The 22,233-nt window shown below is 44.2% G+C and overlaps 1 protein-coding gene and 1 long non-coding RNA gene across 3 annotated transcripts in view; one reads left to right on the forward strand and one right to left on the reverse strand.

Moving 5' to 3' along the window:
* Positions 1 to 12,338, forward strand: part of LOC146767876 (uncharacterized) — a 25,275-nt gene extending 12,937 nt beyond the window's left edge. The window contains exon 3 of the long non-coding RNA XR_014953709.1: positions 2,918 to 12,338. This is a non-coding gene — a long non-coding RNA (uncharacterized LOC146767876). The remainder of the gene's footprint in view (positions 1 to 2,917) is intronic.
* OSTM1 (osteoclastogenesis associated transmembrane protein 1) lies at positions 11,277 to 20,507 on the reverse strand. 2 transcript variants are annotated; one of them, XM_021553787.3, is made up of 7 exons: positions 20,139 to 20,506; positions 17,315 to 17,429; positions 16,331 to 16,428; positions 15,187 to 15,351; positions 14,243 to 14,408; positions 13,843 to 13,936; positions 11,277 to 13,066 (listed from the first exon to the last, which is right to left on the reverse strand). In XM_021553787.3, exons 1-6 carry the CDS (start codon positions 20,466 to 20,468, stop codon positions 13,881 to 13,883), a joined length of 930 nt encoding a protein of 309 aa, XP_021409462.1. In that variant the 5' UTR covers positions 20,469 to 20,506; the 3' UTR covers positions 11,277 to 13,066; positions 13,843 to 13,880. The 2 variants fall into 2 exon arrangements, with proteins under 2 accessions (XP_021409462.1, XP_077638405.1); XM_077782279.2 differs by having other exon boundaries at positions 11,277 to 13,936; positions 20,139 to 20,507.
* Between the last annotated feature and the right edge of the window lie 1,726 nt (positions 20,508 to 22,233).

Raw genomic sequence — 22,233 nt, forward strand, 5'->3', positions numbered from 1 at the left:
GAATCACATCAAGCCAGTAAATGCACAGCAGCTCCAGCCAGCCAAATACAGCTCTCATAGCTACAGCAGGGAAGGCATGCCCACAGTGGGCAGCCTTGCTGCTCAGTGCGGGGGCATTTTAAAGCTTTCTGGGTTTCCCACCATGACTCTGTCAATCTGTATGAAGTAAAAACTGGCAAAAATACCATTATGTGGTTTTCATATTTATTTTTGCTTCACTGATTTCCATCTTCTTTTTTTTTTTTTTTTTTTTTTTGTCCCCCTCTGTAGCTATCAGTTTGACAAAACCAGAGCTGTTTTGTATTCTCCATCTTATATGTCAGGCACCAGGTAATAAAGATCTGTAAACCAGATGCAGAAGCTGTGCAAGCATAATGAAAGGAATAATGTGATTCTGTAGAGCTTTTATTCTCGTTCCTCATGAAAGCACAGCTCTTTGTGACAAAAATCTGCCACCTCAACCCTTTCAAACATGGGCTGCTATAGAGAGTATTACTTTGGTGAGGTGAGGATGTAAGATTGATTTGTACAATGTCATCACACCATGATGACATTGATTCCATTACCGGTATTTATTTTCTAAGCTTTTCCATGTACAGGTCATTTACCTTTTTAAACTACCATAGCAAACGGAAGGGCTGTGTTCAGTGCCACATCCACACCTGTACTTGGGCTCCCCCTGTCCCCAGTGTGACACACATCCCCTGCCCAAACTGCACCCAGAGCTTTGCATTATTCTTTCAGATGTGCAGTGATCTGCATTTTGCTACAATTTTCTGATGCAGTAAGGAAAAAAGGATAATGTATGAACAAATGGTTTTTTAGGCTCCTAAAACCTACTTTAAATTGATTGGGCAGATTTTTAAAGACACATACAAGAACCTTTAGTGCTCTTCTCCAATTCTGACAAAGGATTAACAGAGACCAATACCAGGCTGAGACTTTGTGTGTTGTTATTTTGACTTTTTTTCACAGCTGAGCTTTATATCTCAGAATACCAGTGTTTCTAATGCAACTGCTACAGCCCTTCACTGTAGCAACTTAGAGGAGCAATGCTATGATTTTAATAAAGCTGTCAGATTAAGTGACTGCATGGTTACACCATGATATTAATACATGCTCTTAACTGTCAATTAGTTAACTGGCTAATAAAAAGAGCCAAGCTTATAGGATTTCACAAATGAATATAATGCTTTGTTTCTGGGCAAAACATATGCTTTGGATATATAATTAGAAAAAAGCCCCCCTCTCTCTCCCCCATCGAGAGAGCATGTGCAGCTGAATAAAGGAGCTCATTATACCTGCAAGGGGTCAAAGTCTGTGGATCTGTAGCTTATGGTATTATGACAGATTACAAAATCACTCTATTATGTTAGTCAATCTGTTTCCAAGCACAAACTAGCAGGGAGCAGGGCACTAGAACCTCCCAAGCAGGGCACCCTTTGGCTGTTCCCGGCAGTCTTATGATGGGTCAGCTGGCAGTGACACCACCTCCGACAGCTCACATGCCAGACCTTCCCTGCCTGACTTCTGCCTTTGTTACCGCAGAGCCTCTTCACAGACAATCAATCCCTGCTTCAGGCTGCAAAGAGCTCCCAGTAAGAGCTGAAACAAATTTGAAATCCATGTGTAGCCATCACTTATGCTAGTGAAAGGGAAAAGCAGAGCAGTTATGCTCCAGCTGACCCCTCTCAGGTTCTCACCTTAAAAAAAAAAAAGCTAATAAAAAGTTTTAGAGAGGGGAGCAGTTAAACAGCAACAGCTGAGAATAAAAGCATTGAGTTCAGCTTTGGTGCATGCATCAGTTTAAGAGAGAAAAGGTAATTCATATGTAGGATAAAGAGATTTCAGACATGATGGAGATCCTAAGAAATGTTTGACTTTCCTAATCTTTCAGGGAAATTATTCTGCTGGAAAGTCTTATTCAGTCAACTCAGCATAAAACTCCTTGGTACCAAGGAGAAAGAAAATCCTCTTGTATTTGAGAAACACAGCAGTAGTCAGTACTGTAGGCACATGCATTTCTAACAAACCACAATTTTCTGATATTCTACTGAAGAGAGGTGGTTCCACCACTACCTTGTGCTGCCCTCTCACCAGTCTGGCAGCTGTGCCAAGACCAGGAGGGCCCAGAGCTCCCAGTGTGGGAGAAAGAATGGAGACTAAAGCAGAACCAGCAGGCTTTAGGTGGTCCTTAAGGACTGGAACTAACAAAGCCACATTTGAGTCCCACAATCAATTTATTGTAGTGCCCAGGAAGATGCAAAGTCTGGCTGTAGCTTTCCCTGCAGCTGGGGCTTCTACAAAATTCCTGTGGAATTTTGTCATGGCTAACCAATAGTGAGGTCAGGCTGCCACCTCTTTGAGGGATAATTTCTGGGTGATTTATTTCCTCTCCTCAGCAGCCCTTATCATGAAACTTCTAGAAACTTCTGTCTTTTTGGATGTTCTCCCTCAAGTCCAGTTTGACTAAGATTTGCCAAAAGATTGCAAATGCAGGAAGTCATAACCTGCATTCAAACCCCTTAAGACACAAGCTTGATTTCCCCAGAAAGCCAAACTCAGAACATGCTTGTCCTGTTACTCATTGAGATTTTTTTTCTTGAAATATCATGTAGAGAACACAATTTTAACCATCCCTTGTTTACAATAGCCACTTGAGTGTCACTCAGCAGCAATGGTGGCAGCAGCTTCTTGCATGGTTAATAAGGGAGCGAGCTTAGGGCTGGTCCCAGAATGAAGGAATGTCCAATGCTCACCCTGCATTGGTGTTAATGAGCATTTAAGGAGCTATTTGGCTCTCCCTGAAGCAGACAGAGGGCTCCCAACCCCTGCACAGTGGACTGCTCAAACCTCCAGGGATCACAGCAGAAGCTTTGACACCAAACCCACAAAATGTTCTTCCTGCACACACCAGGTGCTACAGGAAATAGAGTGCAGAGAGCCTCAGCATCAGGAGGAGCCACAGCCCCCGGAGGACAAAGACTGGCCAAGAAGAGGTATTTGTAGGATTATACTGGACACTATCCTGGCCCAGCAAGGAGCTGAGCATGGGATCTGACACCCAGCAGTCCTTTCTCAGCCCCTTCCTAGAGCTGCTGCATTCATTTTCAGAGGAATCCCTGCAAAATCAGGTAACTGAGAAGCTCAGCATAGTCTCACCTTGGGGCAACTGTGTCTGGGTGGTCCTGCATGAGCAGGGGGATTGCACCAGAGGTCCCTTCCACTCTCAAGTATTCTGTGGTATTTTGAGGAGGACGAGTATGTATTTGACAAGTATAACACTACTGAGATGTGGATTCATTTCACAGCTTGCATGAGGTAAGGGTGATGATTCTGGAATCAAATAACCACTGGAGTGATGACAGATAAACCTCCAAAGCCACTCTTGGTGTTCACAGGAGAATATGGACATGGCTGAAATGCTGCAAGGAAGCACTAGAGGGAAAAACTGAGGATTTATGTGGAAAGCAAGCAGAGGGAGCTTCTTACAGGACCCAGTGGGGAGTTCTTTCCACCCTGCAGATTCCAGGACCTGTGTCCACTGTCCTGTACTGAGTGGAACACTGCTGAGACACCCAATCCTGAGTGAACCATGCACCTCTAGGAGCCCCTGCTTCCCCTCCACGTGCCTGCCCATTTCAGCAGTGGTTTCCTTGGCATTGCAGCTCCCTGGGCTCCCCAGTGGTTCCTGGCCAGTAAGCCCCTGACCTGGCAGGGCCACATGACCCAGTAAGTCACTGTGGGTGTTCTGTGATCTGTAAACTTTTGATCTTAACCTCTCTCATCAACAACTTCTTGCTGCACCCTTCCTTGGCCTACTTCGTGTTTACCAAGTGATCATGCCATTACCTCTTTGTGGATATAAATTTCACCTCAGTTACAAAGCACTCTCATAATTTTAATTTTTTTATTTTCAGTACCTCTTCAAATTAGGAGGAAAAGCTCTGAAGGAGAAAATATTAAAGTAGGAAACCTGTTCTTTTCTCCTTGAACCATCAGCTCAGGTAAAGAGATGGAAAGTTTCCTATAATTGAATTTTGCTGTTATTATAACAAAACTAGAAGAGAACTTCTCCTTTGTTGGGGAGTAACCTTTCCTGGCAAACATCAGGAAAGGTTACAAAAACATCATTTCTTTTCTTATTCATCACCTCAAAGATAGACAGCCTGTCAGTCTCTTTCTCTTGGAGATCTGCTGTACTTCAGGAGCTAGCTTCTCAAATTCACTCACAGGTTTTCATACACATTTACCCATTTCAGTACAGAACATACAGTGTTACCAGTCATACAAACACCCTGTTAATCCCTGGAGGCTGCATCCAGGCATGGCAGGAGTCAGTTCATGTCCTTGAAGACTGACAGAGCGACATTAGTTTATGCCAGGCAATGCTCTGATGTACTGGCTAGCAGCCAAGGAGTTCATGACTTTTATATGTTTTAACAAAAGGCATTGAAAAGAGCTTTTGATATGGTTATTTGGTAAAAGAGATCAAACATTTCCCCTTTGCATTAATCTGTTTCATGTTTTCAGTATATAAACTAACTTTTAGAAATCTCATCTTGCAGGTGTTTGAGCACATGGTTTGACAAACAGTTATTTGGGGTATATGTGCTACTGGGGCAAACGCAGAAGAGAAACAGCAAAGGTTTAGGAAAACCCAGCAGGCATAGAGAAGGTGAACAAAAAATGATGGTGCCAGAGCTGGCAGGCAGAGTGGAGATGGGCTCCTGGACTAGAGATGACCCACTACAGCAGTTCTTGTGTTCTCCAGTGGGCACTGCTCATAGGCAGTTGTCACCCCAAAGCCTGTGCCAGGAAACTATGGATGCCTGGGGTCTGTGTTCCAGCAACACAAGAAATGCACGGGAGAAGCCCCATGGTGCCAGGCTGCTCCCCCAGCCAGGACCCGCTGGCCACTCCGGGCCCCTGCCGGGCTCAGGCTGCACAGTTGCCACTGGGTGCAGGCAGCCGGCAAAGGCTCCTGCTTCCACGTGGGCAGGAGCTTTTGCCCAAGGGTCACAAGAGGCTGAGTTCATTTACACACCACCCAGCACTTGTTTTCTGACCTCTGCAGCCCCTTTGTGAGGCCTGGCCCACACTTGTTTGTATGAGCCTGGCTATTGTACATGAGCTAGGCTTTCCTGTTCTTCTTAAAAGCCATCCCCAAAATGAGATTTATTTCTAAGAAATAACAAAGCCCTGGCAGGCAGTCATATCTTCTTCATCATTCCTGGGGTTTTGATTTCTTTTTAAATGACCTCTAAAATATTTTCTCATTAAAGCAAGGTCTATTTTTAAGATACCAATGTCATTTAATTAGTCATTTTGCACAAGAGGCACATATGACTGGAATTTCTGCTCCTTTTATCCCCTTTTAGCCGATATGCATTTTTTTCCTAAGAGTGAGTAAGATGGGGTCTCTTAGTCTCTCAATCTCTATTTTTTTCCCCTTTTACCTCATCTCCCCTCTCAGATGCTGGAAGTGAGAACAGTAGAGTCTGTGCACCTCCGTTTCACAGGTTGTCTGACTCATGGCACAGGAGCTAAGAGATAATGCACTGTGAAATCAGGAAGGTGCACTTAAAAGGAAAAAGAAATATGTATATATATATATCTTTAACATCTATTTTAGACATTTTCATCTGTTACTTCTATTTCTGTCCACGTTGTCTTATGCTTATTGTCCCCTCGGAATGAGTTTCCAGTGTAAAAATATGAGTTTCATAATGTCAGACATGAAGATAACTCACAGGTTAATTCCTGCCCCAGTAACATAAAGGATGGTGCTGCTTCTTTTACTGAGCTGTTGCAGCTGTGTGAGCATAAATCTTCAGGGGAAAAAAATGCAAACCTTGAATCAAAATTATTAGAAATAGAAACCAGAACAGGGAAGAAAACATGGGTTTGCCAAGTTCAAGTGCCTTCAAGACCTTATGGTTGATTCAGAAGAGGTGGTTGAAGCACAGAGCACATGGGTCACATCTGGCATCCCTGTGCTGAGAGGCCATGTATCCAAATCCCTCAAGTGTCATTTTTGCTTACAGACATCTAGATATGGCAGCAGCAAAAACATTGAGAAGGTGAGAGATCAGGCAGAGCACATCTGTGTCTGCTTTGCTTTTTCCTTGAGGTTGCCTACCTGTATGTAAGACTGCCAACTGCTGCAGTCAGCAGCAAGGTGTGCACTGCAGGGCAGCCATCCCATTTGGGGATAAACCCCTAAGCCAGAGGGGGAAGCCTGGTCCCTGTCACAGAGACTACAGATCTGTGCATGCTTTTCAGAAAGCACAGGACAAGTAGTTTTACTTCTGACCTCTTACTACAGAGAGTTACTTTCACTTGAACAGAAGTAAGTGGGCATCTGTATGCATAAGAGGAAGAAATCTGCCCCTGTTACCAGTCACTGAGGATTAGCTTGTGCACACAATCTCCTCAAGAAAGTGAGAGAGAAGCCCTATAAAGAAACTAGACCCCTTCACCTGCTTGATTTTTGGAGTGGTTCATCACTACCCAACCATTCGTGGGACAGCCACATGTCCCCCAACAAGGCTGGCACAGACACAGCTGCTGGACCAAAGAAGACTCTGCTACACAACCCATGGAGGATGCAAATAAATATCACAGATAAGAACAGGCAAGCTTGCTTTGACTATGCCAGCCAAGAGGCAAGCTAAAAGCCAATGAAATTGTTCCAGGAAAAAGAAAGAAAAGAGAAGCTTAATCTTAGTAAAAATATAGTCCCTGAGCACTGGCGGGGTCAGGGTCAGCTTGGGTTACGTGTTGTATAAGTCCCCATTACACAAGCCAAGGCGGGGCAGAGGCTTTCCCAGGACTATTCAATCCTCCCTTCTCCTGCTCAGTTTCACTGGTTTTCCCTCATTCCTTCCTTCTCACTATCCTTTCATATGATGCTTGCTTAGACATGAAACAAGCCAGTCCAAGTGCTTCCATCACTATGAATTACAAGATCACACACATCACTTCCTCTTTGAATAAAATATGACTGTAGGAGCTTATGAGTGGGCCTAGAGTTGCTCATGTGAGTGGCTGCAATAAAGGCAGCTGCTTACCTGTGTAGCAGAAAAATTAAGCATATTATGCAGTAGGAACTGAGCCTGCTGTAACACACAGTGACCACAGCCCAGGGGCTAAATGCAAGCATCACTTACATCTGTGCAGTTTGGACAGCAACAGCAAACGGTGCTGAGTGGCCTCCTGATAACTGAGAAAAAACACACAAGTAACATAACTGTTACTATTCCTCCATTTTAAACCAGCTGCTGAGGACAGTGTTTTCCCCTTGAAGCATGCATGCTCCTCTCAGGGCACTCCATCATATTCACCTTCAGATTCTGTTATTCCATGGAAAAGTGTCATATCAGTGGCAAAATAATATCTTTGCCAACACTCACAAGCCCTTTTTTTGCATCCCAGCACTCACCCTTCAGGCAGATGTTCTGAAAGCAGCTTCAGGTTGTTTGTTTGTTTAAATGAAGCAATGCAAAGTAAGGCTGCTTCCCCTAACAGACTTCCAGAGTGCATTTGCTCCAGAAACAGCTTCCTTGAATCCCTCAACTCTCTTATTACCAGATCACTTTTGATTCAATGTTCTGATCACCTGGGCAAAAGGTGCGCTTAAACATACACTTTTTAGAGCAAGAACCTGCTCCAGCACAGTGCAAATACCCTATTTTTTTAAAAAATTTTGACATGTTTAGGTAATTGCTCTCAACTCAGCACACATTTGCAATACTGTGAACCACATTTCTCTGGGTTTGTTATTCTAAGTTTGACTCCAAGACCCCAAAAAGCTGCTGAAACATGTTGCCAACTCATCATAATCTTCCAAAGAAAAAGAAGCATAACACTATAATGCAAACAGAAAATTCACTGTTGTTTTGAGAACTAGGGAGAATGTATACAGATACCCCAGCAAATACAATTTGCTTCCTAATCAACAAGAAGGGAAGGTAATTATCTAAAACAGCATTTTCGTGACACAGGGAAAGAACAAAACAGTAATCAAAACCCAGTTAAGTTTGCCATTAGAGCAGGGAGAGAACACACAGTTTTATCTGGAAACCGGAGAGTTTAAACTTTTCAGACCTACCCAGTATTATGCAAAAGAACAGATTTTCTATTATACATTACACAATACCAGACAGGTGTGAATACCTGTACTTTTACTTCCCTGTCTCCTTTACAGACTCCTTTGAAAACCTGCTGTCTTTCCCACATCTATTTTGGGACTCTTCCTTGCAAAGCCAAGATGCCTGCTCCTTGCAATCTGTTTTTTGATGCAGCACAGTAAATTGCTATTCTTTGAAATGCCTGAAAAAAGGTTTTTGAATGAAGTCCAAAGGAAGATTCTGATTGCCAGTGGCCGTTCTCTCTGTCTTAACCTAGATCAGTTTGACATAAGCCATTTATTTCATAGTTAACCCCAGAAAAATCCTGAAGGGAGTATAAATTTGTGCATTAATCCTGCTCACTGGTTTGATTCCACTTAGTTTGGGATGAAGGTGTCACGTTGCAACCCTCTAACCCATACTTACCTTTTCAAATGCTTTAACCAAACCATTTGGGAAGCCTTCTGTGACTCTCACACAAACTCCTTGTTGCAAAGGAAAGTCACACCACTGTAAGTGCTGAGCATTACAATGAAATATAAAGCAACACTAAAGTTGCTCCGTGCTTAATGCGGCGGTTTAAGCAGCTAATCTGGTTTTGGTTGAATGGCATGTTCATTACAGCAAATAAATCAGTAACGTGTGGGATTATTGAAGAGGAAAGACACATTAAACCAGTTTAGGGCATCATATTGATTTTCCAATTTTTTTTTTAGTTGTCCGATTTAGCTTGGCGTTTTTCAACAGTCAGTTCTAATAAATGCTTGTATAGCACAGATTAAGCAGGTGGGAACACTGCCCAGAAAGAGTATTATGAATAACTTAATGCACTGGCTTAATTGCAGCAATCCATGATACTTACTGTGCTGGCACCAGAGGAGAATTTTCAGTATTAAAAGTTAAAAATTCAACTGAGCTACTAGCGAGTATCTTTCTTTTAATAATTATTTGGAAAAAGAAATCCATTATTTTCACCTCAGATGGGAGCAGAGGAAGATTAGAGCTGATGTAACTATTTAACTTATTTCTGCCACAACTAATTAAGATATTGTTAAAAAAATAATTACCATTTACTTGACACAACTTTGCCTCTCTGACACAGCAAAACATTGTAGTGTCCCTGCTGTTTTTGTGCTCACTCAACCCTATTCTGCTCAATCCCCTTTGCAAACAGGATGCACAGAAGTGAAAAAGCCCAAACCTAGCTCATATTTCAAGCAACAGGCTCCCTTCAAAGCTATACACTAGGGTACCCCCATATTCCTTGCCCACAGCACCAGTTTCCTGACACTGTCCTTGCCACAGTTCAGAGCAGATGCAGGAGGAAACCAGTTTGGAGCAGCACCAACTTTCCAGCAGAGCAAAGCATTGGAGCTGCTGCCATCCCAGGAGAAGCCGCTGGTCTGACAGCTCCCTAAGCCCACACCCAGTCCTGGGTACTGACCATGCCAGGTCAGCAGAGATGCTGGTAACCTCTTCCAAGTGCAGGTGTTTGATACAGGCATTACATAACTGTGATTGTGGTCATTGATCACATCACCTGTTTTCTTCCTTTCCATGTTATTTTTGTCATAGATTAGATTAGGATCTCCAAGACAGAACCTGCACTTCATCTCTCAGCACAATACAAGGTACCCTGGCTGCCTCCAGCAAGTAGCAACAGGCACCCATCACAACGCTGGGAGAAGTAACACTCCAGAGAAGTTGCAGAATTTACTGGCTTCGCTCTTCCAGTGTAACTTTTCACTTTGGCAAAGATACAGAATGCACATCCTGCACAAACTTAACAAAGGTTAGGCTAAAAATGCTTACATCAGTCCCAAAGGGAAAATTCACAATGAAATATGAAGAAAAAATGATAAGTTACCCATACATTCTGATTAGAGTACAGTGATTTTGCTAATCACACAGCTTATCATTCCAGAGGAACTCTATATTCATGGCATGAAAACCAAGGTAAAAATTAGCAGAAACACAAGATTTGACAGTGCTTGATTAACTGGGCAGAATGCACCAGAAACAAAACATTAGGAAACTAAAGCCATTTTGTGATTATTTAATGAAGATGTACAAAGAAGCCATTACACAAAAAAAAAAAAAAAATCTATGTTTAGTTTTTTTAAAAAAAGTTCTTTGTTTAGTGCTAAACAGGAGTCCTCACTCAGCTGAAAACAGAATAAGGAGCTTTAAGGAACCTTTGAACTAGGATTATTTCAATATCACCACACCCAGAAGAAAGCAGTTGCATTTAACTCAGAAGCAAGTCTCTGTTGTCATCCTACTACTCACTCCCAGTTCTGACCATGCAGGCCCCCCACCACAGACCAGTGCAGGGCTCAAGCTCAGCTGCACTGCACACAGCAGTCCCCAGCCTTGCTTCCACCAAGAGGCCAGAGCATCCCCCTTCCAGCTCAGCTGCCATCAAGGTCTCATTCATACCCTCTTTTCTCAGCATCTTCCAACTACCTGTGCACTTCAGCAGCCTCCCCTGTGTGTGCTTACAGACCCCCATGTCTGAACCTCTGCTCCACCCATCAATTAAATCCTCTATTCTTCCCATTTGCCCTTCTCTCATGCAGATTCCCTTTCAAGTTTCTCTTCTGACCATACAAGCAGCTAGAACCACACAGACATTGCAATTCCCCCCACCTTCCTGGACGTCCCTTGCAAGGGACAAGACTTAAATGTGCCTTTGCAAATCGCAGCACTAGAGCAGCGGGCTCCTGCCATCAGGTGAGCCACCCCACCCTCTCCATGGTGAGGCACTGCGCTGCTGCTGTTAAACCTTGCAGCCCAGCAGCGATCCAGCATCGTGCCTGCAGAAGCTCTAAGGGGCTGGTGCAGGCAGCCAAAAGCCTCCCCACAAAGACAGCAAGTTATCCCCACCAGCCTTACTTCTGCACAGTTGCAGCTAACACAAGCCTTTCCATAGACTTCAGGAGGCTTTGACAGGGCTGAAATTCCACCCTCTCAGCAGCTGCTGTTCTGTAATTCAGCACAGCACTGCTTTGAAAAAAAACCTTTCTGATGCTGCTGTCCTGCAAACAGCATAATGAAGAATAATAAGCAGGTGCTTCTGAACACAAGCCCAGAAGAGGAGGAGTATAAAACTACTATTAATGAAGCAATTAAGTAACCACACTATTCACTGTTAAGTGACAATCTTTATTAGAGCTGACTTTGCACATTCAGGGGTTTCCTAGTAAGTATAAATATGAATCAAAGTGCTGCCCCCCGCCCCCACAGTAAGAAATCTTTAATTCTACTGAAAAAACCCAACCAGCATTTCAAAGTTTATGCTTTTTAATACATATAATACGAAAAAGGCAAAAAATAAAGATGAAAGACTAGCAGCAAAAAAAAAATTCTATTTCTTTTTCAACAGTCTTTGCTTCCACATTTCTCTAGCAAATAGAGTATAAAGATAATCCAATCAATTTATATATTAAATATCCTACCAAAAATATAACACTGTGTAAAGAAAGTTCACAATAGGAAGTTGGGGTGGGGAGGAGAAAAAGGAGAAAATAGTAGATTTAACATTAAAAATCTCAAGTGTAAACTTTGCTGCTGCTTTAAAATCAAAACCAACAAAAGTCACATGAGTATTTCCGTTTGGCTTAGAAGCCAGGAAAATAAGAAAAGCTGATTTTTTTTAAAGTGCTTAACCACCATATCCAAAAGTAATGACTTTCAGACCTATTTAACATGAATGTGCTCAAAAAGCCACCGCTTACAGTATAAAAGCTGTCATTCTGAAATGCTGCACATACAAACTGGCTTTATCTGCACGAATGAAAGATTCCTTTGAACAGCTCTCAATCATATGATGTCCCAAATCAATGTAATGCTATTAGAGCAGGCAGCTGAATAAGTACCAGAATGTTGAAGTTTAAGAATAATAGATATAAAAAATACTTTTTTTTCTTAAAAGGCAGCATGCCCCTCCCAGCGGAATGAAGGTACTGTTACACAAGAGAAACACATTTTTCTATCATTGTTGTTAACTACCTAAAACAAAGTGATTCCTGATCTAGTAATTCACATGTTACACAGATACTGCTTTCTGATAAAACACAAAAAGGCAATCAGGCAGCTGGAACCAGTTGCTAACACAGTATTTTACTAATTATTAAATATATTGTTTAATAAACTTGTTAAGCTTGACTTCAAAACCAACAGCATGTCCTAACAGAACAAAAATAACAAATAAAATTATTAATAAAACAAATTACTTGAAGAGCTTTAGGACTGTTTTTGTTACACTGTTATATATTTATTTGAGCCTTAGTGCAAAGGAAAAATTCAACATTATAGGCTCCAAACCAAATCAAATACAACTATTTCATGGGGTATTTTTACAGACAGACACAGATCCAAGAGAAATTTAATTTTTTTTTAGCTGTAATAACCATTCTTTTTTATCTCCAGGTTAGAAAATACATTGAAAAATTGGAGCAAAGGCTCTGGCATTCATTAACCTCAGGTACAGTTATAAATAATTTAAACACTACCACTCTCCCAAATCAGAAATACAATAAACAAACTGAACTGCCACTATTGTTGCAGCCATCAAATTGTGCCCATAATTTGGTGCTGAGAGCAGCATCACCCATACCTGCAGTTATTGCACAAATTTCTCCATCAGCTTTGGAGTTCTCAAAGTCTGAATTTGTTTACATCCATCCATTTCACAGGAATAACATTTTAAAACTATTTCTTGAAAGTCACCAATTCCTAACAGTATATTCTTGTTCTTCAGAATGGTTTTTAAGTCAGAGAACCCGCCAGTTCACTTACTGCTAAAACAGATACCTAGAAAACACAACTTTTACCCCACAAAGTTCCTGTAAACACCTCTGTATTAAGCCACAGCAAGCTCTAGACCAGTAAATTCAGCATCTCCAGTGACTTGACTTTACCTCACTTCTCCTCTACAAAAACAAACAAAACATCAAAAATGTTAGAATTAAAAAGGAAAGGAAATGGCAAAATAAAAGGAGTGAAACTTTGTTACACAAGCAGGTATGTAAAATTAGCTTCTGAAAATGTAAGATTTGAAAAGCAACAATTTTAGTGGTTAAAGTGTGCAAAAGACTAAACATGCCACCAGTTTTAGAGAAAACAGAATACTGTAGCCATCAACGATTACTACTCAAGTCCAGCACTGGCAGTTGTGCTGCTTTTGTTGCCATTTTAGACACTATATATTACCACTCTCTCTGCATAATTCATGCCTCTTTTTTAACAGTTGCCAGCAGCATGACTTTTCAGTGGTATAGGAAAGATGGGAACTTTTTTAAAGGGTTCCTTCCATCCCTAGTCTGAGTATTACGTGGAACTAAAAATAATGTTTTAAGCAGAAACATAAAACATTATTTGAAATTTTGTCTATCAAGATCCCCTCAAAAATAAACAAATATAGGAAAATACCATACAAGGAAAGTGTAGCTATTCTACTGATGTGAAGTACAAAAGCTTAGGAACAGAAAAACACAGCTTCAGCCCAAGACTGAAAAAAAAAACCCCACATATTTTTCAAAACCAGAGTCCATACAGTGTCACACAGCCCTGCCTTGTCATGTTTGTTAATCTCCTCGCTTAGAAGTCAGACAGCATTTTGTTTAACTTGTGTTGCTCTGTATCATTACACTAAACCATAATTAACTCCTCTTTTGTGCCGGCCTCATTCCAACACAATTGTACCCACTGTATACCAGCAGCAGCTCTCAGGATTTGTTTTGCAGCTCAGCTGTATTTTTCTTGGATGTTCACAAGATTGGCATTTGACTGGATGCGCTTGGCTAGAAAGGGAAAAATTACATGAAAATTAAACACAAAGAATTCCACAAAACTAGTCTCTCCACTCCCTCTATTTATCCGACACAGACTTGCAAACAGCTTTCTGTTCACGTCCAGAAACTTTAATGAAAAGATATGGCTGAAGCTCTTTACTACCCTTCTTCAGGGGACAGCAGCAGACTAATAGTTGCTATTAGCGCCGTCAGCACAGCTGCAGGCAGATCTGGCTGGGCCTCCTCTCCCACAAGAGCCAAGCAAATCCCTGGCACCTCCCAATCCAACAGTGAAATGCCAACACCACCACTTACGCAAAATGAGTATCCGTTTCTTCTGCTTTGAGTGAAGGAAGCTACTAAGATAAAAAACAATAGGTAGGAAGAGGATAAAGGATGAAACTGCAATCACTGGGACTGTATCACTGCAGGGAAGAGAACAGTTGAAAGTCCTGCTCCAAAGCTTCCGAGTGATGTTCATCTAAAAGGAAAAGAGAAGCAAACCATGAAAGCAAGCACATGCATTTTGTCTGTGCAGCATGGCATGGCAAACACTCAGGCCTCAAGACATGCAAGTCTTCAAGTATCATCTCAGAAAATTGCACTTGAACAGATCTCCCCCCAAAAGCAAGCAAATAGCTGGAAATGTTGAAACAAACTATTTAGATAGAGCCAAGATTTCATCAAAACTTTTATAAGCTTCAAAAACATAACTGTACTCAGATACAAGTAGACACTGCTGCATGCCTGTTTCCCAGAGAGCTCACAGTTAATCTGTGGGGACAGGGCTAATCCAATATTTTTGATGAGCACTCCTTCAGCCCAGTCAATTCAACCCCACAATATACCAAAGCTTTTTCCAAACATATGTCATCAATGCTGAGGATCCCTACAAACAGCTACTGTAATAAGGAATCAATTAACATACCAGCTAGAACAATAGCACTAAAGCCTCACATTAAAAGCCAGAAGATTAAGAGATTTATTTTTTTTTTTAATCCATCTCCTTCACAGTAAAAAGAAATGAAAGTGCAGCTATTCAAACTGGGATGGGCTCAGGAGATCAGGAGCTTCAGTCACACTCCTGCAGCACTCCCCAAGGACCTCGCAGGACAGCCCCACCAAACACCTCCCACCATGGGACACCAGCCTGCCAAAGGCACTGCTGCCCCTACTGCTTCCTGCACAAAGGAAAAAGCAATCCTAGTATGAAAAGTACAAATGGCTTGGATTAATTAAGTGTATTAACAAACACTTACTGCATCTTCCACGTCAATACACAAGTGTGCAGAGTGTGCAGATTCACCACCTTGCCTGTTCATCCTCTGCAGGTGGTTATACAGATCATTCAATTTTGTGTAGGTTTCGTTGCAGTTTTTGCACACTTCTGTGTAGTTATTTGGTGACAGATCAATGCCTTGCCCCTAGGATTATAAAACTCCAAATGAATGACAGTTTAAAGCATTAAACAAAAAATTGGCTTGATTTGCTACTGCTGACACTGACAGTGACATGCTGTGCCATACCAAGCAATCCTTTCCATCTGTGGCCTTCACCACTCCATGAAGGCAATACAGGACACTTGAAAACAAAACTACAATCTCTGAAGATATTTCAACCAAATAATGGCTGTACCAGCTACCCACTGACCACTGGGCTAAGTTCTAGTTCAATCACTTGAGGTTTTCAATAGGCCAGTCCACACTGTTCCTGACCAAGGCCTATAAAGGCACATTTCCTACAAAGCATTAATAAAGAAGCAGACCATTTCATCAAAGATTATCCTATGCCCATTGAAGTAAACTCATTTCACTACTGAATGATCCTGAAATCTGGCCAGCTTCTGACTGAAGTAGAATATGCAGTTTCTTAGGCTATATATGGCATTTTCTCTGAAGACAATTACCATATTTATTTTACTAAGGAAGTTATATTGTCTTTGCAATATGGCCAACCTTTAACCATGAGAAATTTTAACAGTCAAAAGAAATGCTACAAGAATTAAAGGTGTCTGGTACTTCTGAGCTAGTCCATATTATCAAAAGGATACTTAAAGACTGAATTTCTACATAAAAAAGACAACAATTCTACAAAGCAAGTGCATGCAGCCATGCTGGTTTTTACTATGTAATTATCAACTATTGTGAATTCAGAAATTTTGATGTGAAGTAGCATTGCAATTACAGACAAAATGAAGTCAAGGTGAGTATCAATTAGAATTAATTTCAGGCACTCAGTCTGTAAACAACTGCATTTTACCGATCATGGATTTATCTGCCTACAATTCACAAACTCAGCAGCAGTTTATTTGCCTAGTCTGCATCTGTAGTTTATTCAGCATAAATAAAATTTTGGTAGCAGTTAGAGGATTTAGTGCTTCTCCTAAACACAGAGCATAAATACCTGAAGGTTATGTTCAAAACATGTCAGAGATTTATTGAATAAATCCAGGAATTCTTCAGTAGAATTTGATAATCCCTCACTGTTATTCTTTAAACAATCTGTACAAAAGAAAGAAAAACATTGGGATATTTTAATTTCTAACATTTCTGCAGCTAGCAAGCCCCAGACACTCTACTCCTGCAAAAAGAGCTCTCAACCAGAAAGGATAGGTCTAGTCAACACTGCAGTTTCCTTATCTGCCTGCCACTGATAACTCAGACCTGCTGACCTAATGGTTCATCGAGAACACATTTCAGAATTAATTGGCCTTGATTAAGTGAAAGATGAAGACTATCATCAAGAGCTTTCTGAAGAGGGGGACTGAATTATCTTTGGATTTCAAGATAAAACAAGACATTACTGTTATTTCCCAGCCCAGAAATCCAGCTTTGCCCAGCAACAGTAACAGCCATTTTGTGGAAGCAGAAGAGCCATCAGCAGAGGTGAAATGGTGAGCACCCAGGAAACAGCTAGACCATGAACACAGCAGTAGAAATCACAGTGTAATTATTGTTCTTTAAGAAAATAGCTGAGCTTTTTACCAGCTTTGACAGAAGCTCTGGGGCTTTCCTTCTAGTCATGGGCTCAACCCTATGTTACTGCTTCCATCCATGCTAGCCTACTTCAGGTGCTCTAATCAGCCAGACCTTTAAAAACAACATTATTTGAGGAATTTAGGAGTTCAGCAACAGCACCATGAAAGCAAGCCAACATCCTAGGAAATCCTTCTGAAAGTAGTAAGCATCATCGGTAGTTTTCTGACAGACTACTGCCCTCAGATTTTGGCCCTTACAAGAGAAAACACTTTCAGAGTGACTGCAGTTCAGGACTTGTGTCTTACCTACTGGCTGTATTCAAACAAACATACACAATTCTGATCTGTGCACATTTTAGGGGCTACAGTAGCATCACAGTAGCATGAGAGCTACAGAATGAGTCACGTACTTGCGCAGTTGGCTGCCTCCCAGGTTTCATTGAAGAACTCTGAAAGGGTCACAACTATCTGCAGCCTGTCTGAGGTCAAGATGCTTTTGGCACAATTGTGGCTCTCAGAGGAATTCTAGAAATAAAAGCAAAGAAGAAAGGACACAAACAAGTGTTAAAAATACAAAGGGGAATTTCTGAAATGTATTTTACACAAGCACATCTAAAACAACACATCACATTGATATTTCTGGAAAAGGCAGAGCAGAAGTGACGGAACAAAAATTTTTTGATTCTCCAATTCATACTGTGAGCAACACATCTTACTGCACACAATCCCTGCAGGTCTACCAGGGCTGCATGCGAGTCAGTAAAAAATACACAGGAAAAAAAAAGAAACAAGCACACAGACAAGACCTCCTCTGCCAGGTGGTTCACATTCATCCATTCCTGGGCTGCAGCCCCAGGAGCCAGCTCAAGGCATGTGCAGTCAGAGAAGGGGTCAGGGTTGTTCTCATTAGACAAAAGGAATAGTTGAGGCAGCTGAACCAGCAGACTGGCCTCAAACAAACCAAACCCAAACAGAAACAGCCTCCAAAGCTGCTGCACCAGCAGCAAACTTCTCCCAGTGCAGCAACACCAGGAACAGAGTCCTCTGTGGAGCAGTGCCTGTGCTCACGCACCCAAACATATGTGCAGGGCAAGCTCTCACCCTCCCCAGACACAGGCACCAAGCTCAATCTGTCTTAGTGACCACCCCCACCCTCAAAGCAGGCTCTGCCCAACTCTTACCACAACTTATTCTCTGGACCAAGCTCAAAAACACACAGTGAGTGCAAAAGCAGCTGCAGAACAAACAGGAAGTATTCTGATCAGAATTCAGATACAGAACCGTGACCACCAGTCAGCTGACTCCTGTGATCTAGCTCCTGGTGTCTGGCTGCTAAATTGACTTAAGCACTTCTCAAAATTGCCAAGGCTGCCAAAAGCCTCTTTGATAAGTGATGTGGGACACAGAAAAAAATAATCTCTTTCATGAGAAATTTGTTCGTTACAGTGCTTTACAAGAGATCCAGTTTTTGCCTCTCTTTGTTAAAATGGGAAGGGGAGGTTAAATAAGAACTTTCTCCTGGAGGCTCAGTTGCAGAAGTCAAATATTGCCACATCTGGTAACTCCCACACTTGCCTGCTTTCATTTCTACTAAGTTACAGATATGCAAGAATGTTGTTTATGCAGGAAACTCTGGTTGCTTCACAAAGGCTGTGAATCTTCCTCACCACCTGGGCTCATGAGTAGGAAAAAGCACTTTTACCAAAACTGAATCACACAGACCCAAATAATTCCTTAAATAAAGTTTGCCTAATTGATTCTTTAATTAGCCTGATGAGGAGGATTTATATTTCAGAGATGTCCAAAACTCAAACCAGCCTGCTCCTGTCACACTGCACTCTTAACTACTGTTAAGATGGAAACATCAGATACCTGATTAATTGTAACCAGGGAGTGAGGTTGCAAGAGGCCACCTCCTTTATTCACCTAGTTAGTTAATCCACACATAGAAGGAAAGCCAACAGAAGTGCCTTCCAGACCACGTAGTGGACAAGTCCTCCCAGGCTGCTAGTACTCAGGCACAGCAGCTGCAATGAGCTCATACATATTCTAAGTACCACAATACATCTGGCTACTTAATCCTAGCCAAAATATCATGGTAAATGTACCCAAGAGAATTACACATTACATTTCTCACTTTCACACTACCTAGTCACTGGTGTGAAATAGTTTCCATAAAAGAAACAAACAGACCACAAGTTTGCAAACTAAATCAAGAGACCACCGGCTATATATTTGCCCTGGAGAGGACAATTACCAGGGGAAATGCATGCATTCTTCCTATACAAGCACTGGTGTAGTGAGGAGAAATAGGAAAACAATCCAAAACACTACCCAAAAGCAACACTGATACTTCTCTAATGACAGTAACCTGTGCAGTGAAATGGTTCACAGGCCACTGTGGCACCTTTATTGCCTAGGCTTAAAAAGCAACAGATTTTTCTCATCAATGGCAATTCTAAATCTTGGGATTCAGAAATCCCAAGGCTGAAAGCACAATCCAAGGTACATTCACCATATAAACTTACTCTGTCTGTTCTCTTACCAGGGCACCCACTTTTAGCCATCATCAAAGAACAAAGGTCCTTTTGTCTGATTCACTAATGTCATCGTCACATTATCCCCGGAACTAACTTTTACAAATGGATCAGCTCGATGGAGGATGTAAACAGAAGACCCAGCACCAGCAGTAGAGTCGCTGACCCCTGCCAGTGCTCAGGCTTTCTACACACTCTCCCATCAGCTTTGGAGCCGAGAACACTGTGACACGGCTCCTCAAAGGATGGTGTGCCTCACTCGCCACAGCTTCACAGGCCATCCATTTTCCGGGAAGTGCCAGGCAGCTAAGCTCTAGCAGCGCTCCCCGTTAGTGCCCATACAACCTGTGAGCCGGAGCACTGCTTTAGCCATTGCTACATCAGCAAGAACAACTCAAGTTTTTCCACTCGCACCGCTTTCTCTGCAGGTGGAGCCACTCGCCCCAGCCACGCCAGAGCGGGCGGCACGGACCCTGCCACAGCGGAGCAGAAGGAGGCGGCCGAATCTGGCAGCGGCGCTCCCCAAACACGCCCAGCCTCTGCCAAACTGCCCTGCGCACCGCAGCGAGCCTTCCAGCCCGCCTTCCCGAGGATCCCTCGGCACCTGCCGTGCCCACAGGCCTGCCAGCCTCCCGGAAAGGGGCCAGGCCCCCAGCCCGCCCCGGCAGCCACGCACCCCCCCGGCCCACGGACGCACCCCGACGGCGCGGGCGATGCTGCCGTACTGTGCGAGCAGGCGGCGGTAGTGGCCGTGGCAGCCCTGGCACAGCCGCACCGGGCGGGCGCGCCGGCCCAGGCAGCCCGTCAGCGCCGCGCTGCCCTCCGCGAAGGCGCCCAGGAGGCTGCGGCACTCGGGCTCCAGCTCGGGCAGGTCGCCGGGCAGCCCCGCGCTCCACAGCTCCTCCGCCAGCTCCTGCGCCAGCTCCAGCGGCGGGGTCTGGCGCGGCCCCGCGGCGGCGGCGAGGCCGAGCAGGGCGAGCGCCAGCGCCGGCAGCAGCGCCCGGCACGCAGACCGCGGCGGCGCCATGGCGGCCGCGCCGAGGAACCGGAAGCGCCGCGCCGGCAAAGAGCCGGCCCGCGCCCCGGGGCGCCGCCGCTGATTGGCTGCTGAGATGAGGGAGCGGGGCAAGGGGCGGGGCCGGGCGGGAGCGCGTCCCGGACCCGTCCCGGACCCATCCCGGACCCATCCCGGGCCCGTCCCGGGACACGGCGCCGAGGTGTCCCCAGGGCCCGGAGTGTGTGCGAGCTGTGCTTGTGCCCGCGGGATGCACCTGCCTCGGACGCATCCTGCTCCGAGGGGAACGCGATTTCATCCAGGTCATACTCTCTTCACCCGAGAAGGGATTTTAAGAGTATCTGTCGTGTGGGAAGCGATTTAAAATATACTCAAATACAGCAGAAATTTAAGGGTAAAAAAATCCCCCAAACAGAGAAAGAAATTATGACGGAGAAATAAACTGCAACTTTGTGCAAACAAATTATTTCCCACGTGTTATCTGAAGCTGGACACCTTGGCTGTTATCTGGCTCCAAACTTCCCGTGGCAGACTCTGAATAAAACCGCAGCCACCAAAGGAAAACTCCTCTGGGAGCGGGAGGAGTGAGTAGATCTGTGGGTAGCCCCTCGCGGGGTTGAAGTGCCAGGCTATCGGATAACTCTGTCTGGCAGGACCTTGACCCCGTGCCCCTTCCTTCGAACTCAAGCTCTTTCCAGCCGCTTCCACGGGCTTCTCACCGAGTCTGGTGTTTGTAGCCCTTTGGTAAGGCACGCATCAGAGAGATGAAGGAGAGCCCGCGATTCCCATAGCATGGTGCCTTCGGGAATAACAGAGCCAAGCAGGAATGGCCCCTGCTTGGGGCTGGTTTTTTGCAGTCGATTAAGAGGCAGCGGTGGTGGCACACGGTGCTGTGACAGATTTGGAGCTGCTGGGAGCCCAGGAGTGTTTGAAGTGGCTTCCAGAGCAACCAGTTGTAGCCAGCTCCACCAGCATCGTGTCACCTGGCCCACTTGATGCCGGCTTGCGCCAGTCATGCATAAATGTCACACATGGAAATACCCAAGACAGATTTGTGAAAACACAGAAGTAAAGGTGGTGATACAGATGCTATCAACAGGCAAGGAGCACACAACAGAGAGTTGTCCTCTGAGTGTCCTGGATGCCTCAGCTCTGAAGAGCTGGCTTTTAAAGTAGTGAATGAAACAAATGAAAACCACGTCATGAGTATGACACAGACAAATGTGTCAGTGTGGTCAAAAATGTACCACGCTGTCTGTACTTGCAGATGACCAGGGCAAGGGCCTTGGTTTGGGTGCCAGACCTTTCCTGAGCCTTGCTGCCCAGGCTCAAGGCAAGTCCCGCCGACGTTTTCTCCAGGGCCAGGCAGTACCTTCCCGCACAGCGCCTGCTGCTTTGGGGACCGCATCTAGAAGGTGGAAGCCTGAGGCTGCTTAGCCGGACGCGTGTGCCCAGGTGGCCCCGGCAACAGAAGATTGTCACCCTTTCGTGGTGCAGAGGTGCAGCCAAAGCACCGAAAAACCCTGGGGCGGCGGCGCTGCCTGCACCAAGCCGGCACCCGCAGCCCGGAGACGGGAACAGGGGCTGCTTGCCGCCCCTAAGCCACCCTCGGGCCAGCCGGAGTCCAGACAGCCCCGTTTGCCCGAGCCGGGAGCGTCCCCGCAGAGAGGGGTGTCCCCGCAGAGAGGGGTGTCCCCGCAGAGAGGGGTGTCCCTGCAGAGGGGTGTCCCCCCAGAGAGGGGTGTCCCCGCAGAGGGGTGTCCCCGCAGATAGGGGT

This window comes from Lonchura striata, chromosome 3 (genome assembly GCF_050655825.1).
Source record: "Lonchura striata isolate lonStrDom1 chromosome 3, ASM5065582v1, whole genome shotgun sequence".
NCBI lineage: Eukaryota > Metazoa > Chordata > Aves > Passeriformes > Estrildidae > Lonchura > Lonchura striata.